The sequence below is a fragment of the Echinops telfairi genome, unplaced genomic scaffold (genome assembly GCF_000313985.2).
Source record: "Echinops telfairi isolate 266 unplaced genomic scaffold, ASM31398v2 ScPeMD7_11;HRSCAF=52, whole genome shotgun sequence".
NCBI lineage: Eukaryota > Metazoa > Chordata > Mammalia > Afrosoricida > Tenrecidae > Echinops > Echinops telfairi.
The window spans coordinates 39,191,848-39,194,104 of NW_022103908.1; the positions used below are offsets into that span (position 1 = coordinate 39,191,848).

Genomic DNA, 2,257 nt, shown 5'->3' on the forward strand with positions numbered 1-2,257 from the left:
GTGGCTCCTCAGGATTATTTGTTCCACCTGAGGTCAAATTGAGCCTCACTCCCAACTCCCAGCAGGAACCCACTCACCGAAGCGGAGGCATTGATGTAGTACTGGGTGGTGAAGTTGAACTCAGACACGATGGTGGCGTGTGCTTGTAAGACAGCGGCGCTCATGTATAGGATGCCAGTGGTCCCGTGGTACAGGCTGTCCTGGAAAACAGCAGCGCCATAGGCACTGTCACTGGACATGTCTGAAGGTGAGCACTTGGCTCTCAGACTAGACAGCTGGGCAGTGATACCAAAAGACAAGCTCCGCTGCATCCCTCCAAATGCCTGCTTTCTCTTGCAGTGTGTCTACTGGAGCCGGCATACAGTGACTCACAGTGGAATTAATAACGAGGGGTGATAATAATAATATCACCATCAGTCAACCTTTACCAAGTGCTTTTCTTAGTGCTTAGCTCTATGCTAAGCCTTTTCTCATATCACTTCACCATGTCAACGATGCAGCTGGTCCAGTTTATCATTAATCCCATCTTGAAGAAATTGAAAGTCGAGGTTAAGGCTGATGAATAAATAAGTCAGGATTATGAATAAATAAAGTTGATGAATAAATAAGTTAGGCCACACGAACTCCAGACTTAGGTCCGTAACCATTATTGCTCTGAAGACCTGCTCTGCGCTGGCCATGGAGCGATACAACAAACACGTGTTGGTGGCGCAGTGGGGTCACGTGGGACTGCTAGGCTCCAGCTGTGCGGCTCCAAACCTGCAGCTGCTCCGGGAGAAAACACTGACGCTCTGCTTGCGCGAAGTGGGACAGGCTCGGAACCCCACGGGGCCGTCCTGCCCTGCCCCAGAGCCTCACTATGAGATGGGGTCAACCCGATGGCAGCCAGTTGTTGTTCAGCCCACATAACGTGCATTACTTAAGGTTCACCGTCAGTCCGGGAGGTGGTTTCTATCAGCGCCCCGATTTACAGGCGGGGCCGCTGACGCTTAGCTCACACGTGGTAAAATTAGGGGAGTCCGGCTAACCTCGCTCCAGATTTCTGATGTTGACCCTCCGTAGGAAGCCCTCGGAGCCCTGGGGGCCTTGTGAGCATGTCTGGGACTTCAATCCACAAGAGCAGCAGTTCGAAACCACCAGCTACTCTGTGGGAGAAAGACGGGCGTTCTACTCCGGTAAACAGCCTGGGAAACCCACAGGGCAGGTCTACCCTGTCTCACGGGGGCGCTATGAGTCGGCATCCACTCGATGGCAAGGAGTTAGTTTTGTTTTGGTGCTAAAAACCCCGCTGTCGTCTTGTGCTCAACAAATCATAGTGCCGCCTTTAAAAATGGTGACCAGCCCTAGAAGGAATGTAATTATTAGAAAATCTGCATTTTACAACTACAAGTGAAATATTTAATTGAGGAAACGTCAACTAGATAGAGTTGAAGGGGTCAGACTGCTACCACTCCAGAGGGACCGCCGGTCATCCTGTGTCATGGGATGCGAAGACACGCGAAAAGTGGCTCTGCTACGAATGTTTCGCCAGCATCCAATTCAGCCTTCGGTGCTCCCTCCAGACGACAGAAAACACAGGGACGAGGCCAGCACATCGAGACAGAGCAGAGACAAGCCCCAAGTGCTGCCCCTTCTCCAGCACACCTGGATGTTCCTCCGCCAGAATGAGGGCCACTCTAGACACCCCCCAAACCCGAACAGCAGGTGCAGCGCGTGGCCCTTGTGGGAATCCCAATTCAAACAAGCCAATCAAATGGACGTCTTTGGGTCATTAGAATGTGAACTGGGTCTTAGATGAGAGTGAGAATGATTGCCAACTTGGTGCGGGTGTGGTCATGCAAGGAAAAGGTTGCATACTGCTTGAAGATATTCTGGGATTTAAAAATCATTCTTCAGGGGGAGTGGGGGTTGGTGAGAGAGGAGATGGAGCAGTTTGCAAAATTTTGATAAAGCTGGAACGGGGTTGAATGACATGAAGGCCCATAATGCACTTCTGCACATTGGTGTGTGTTTTAAGAACTGTCCCATATAGAAAACGTCTCCATGGTCACGGAGATGGTGTGGCACATGACAAAAGGTGAATTGTGTAATATTAACTGGAAGACTCTACAGCTGAGGTTGTTTGTCCAATATGACTTTTCAAAATACATTTAAAAATACGTCAGGACCCCTGGTAGCGCAGGAGGTGACGCCTTAGGGCTGCTAACTGAAGGATCGGCAGTTTGAAACCACCAGCTGCTCCAAGGGAGAGGAAGGA

The 2,257-nt window shown here is 50.4% G+C and overlaps 1 protein-coding gene across 2 annotated transcripts in view; it reads right to left on the reverse strand.

Annotated features, from left to right (window-relative positions):
* Positions 1-2,257, reverse strand: part of MALL (mal, T cell differentiation protein like) — a 35,553-nt gene that overhangs the window by 7,299 nt on the left and 25,997 nt on the right. The window contains exon 3 of one of the 2 annotated variants that reach the window (XM_004707924.2): positions 78-200. The exons of the other annotated variant lie outside the window; for it this stretch is intronic. Coding sequence (XP_004707981.1) covers positions 78-200 — 123 coding nt within the window. The remainder of the gene's footprint in view (positions 1-77; positions 201-2,257) is intronic. 2 annotated transcript variants of the gene reach the window in all.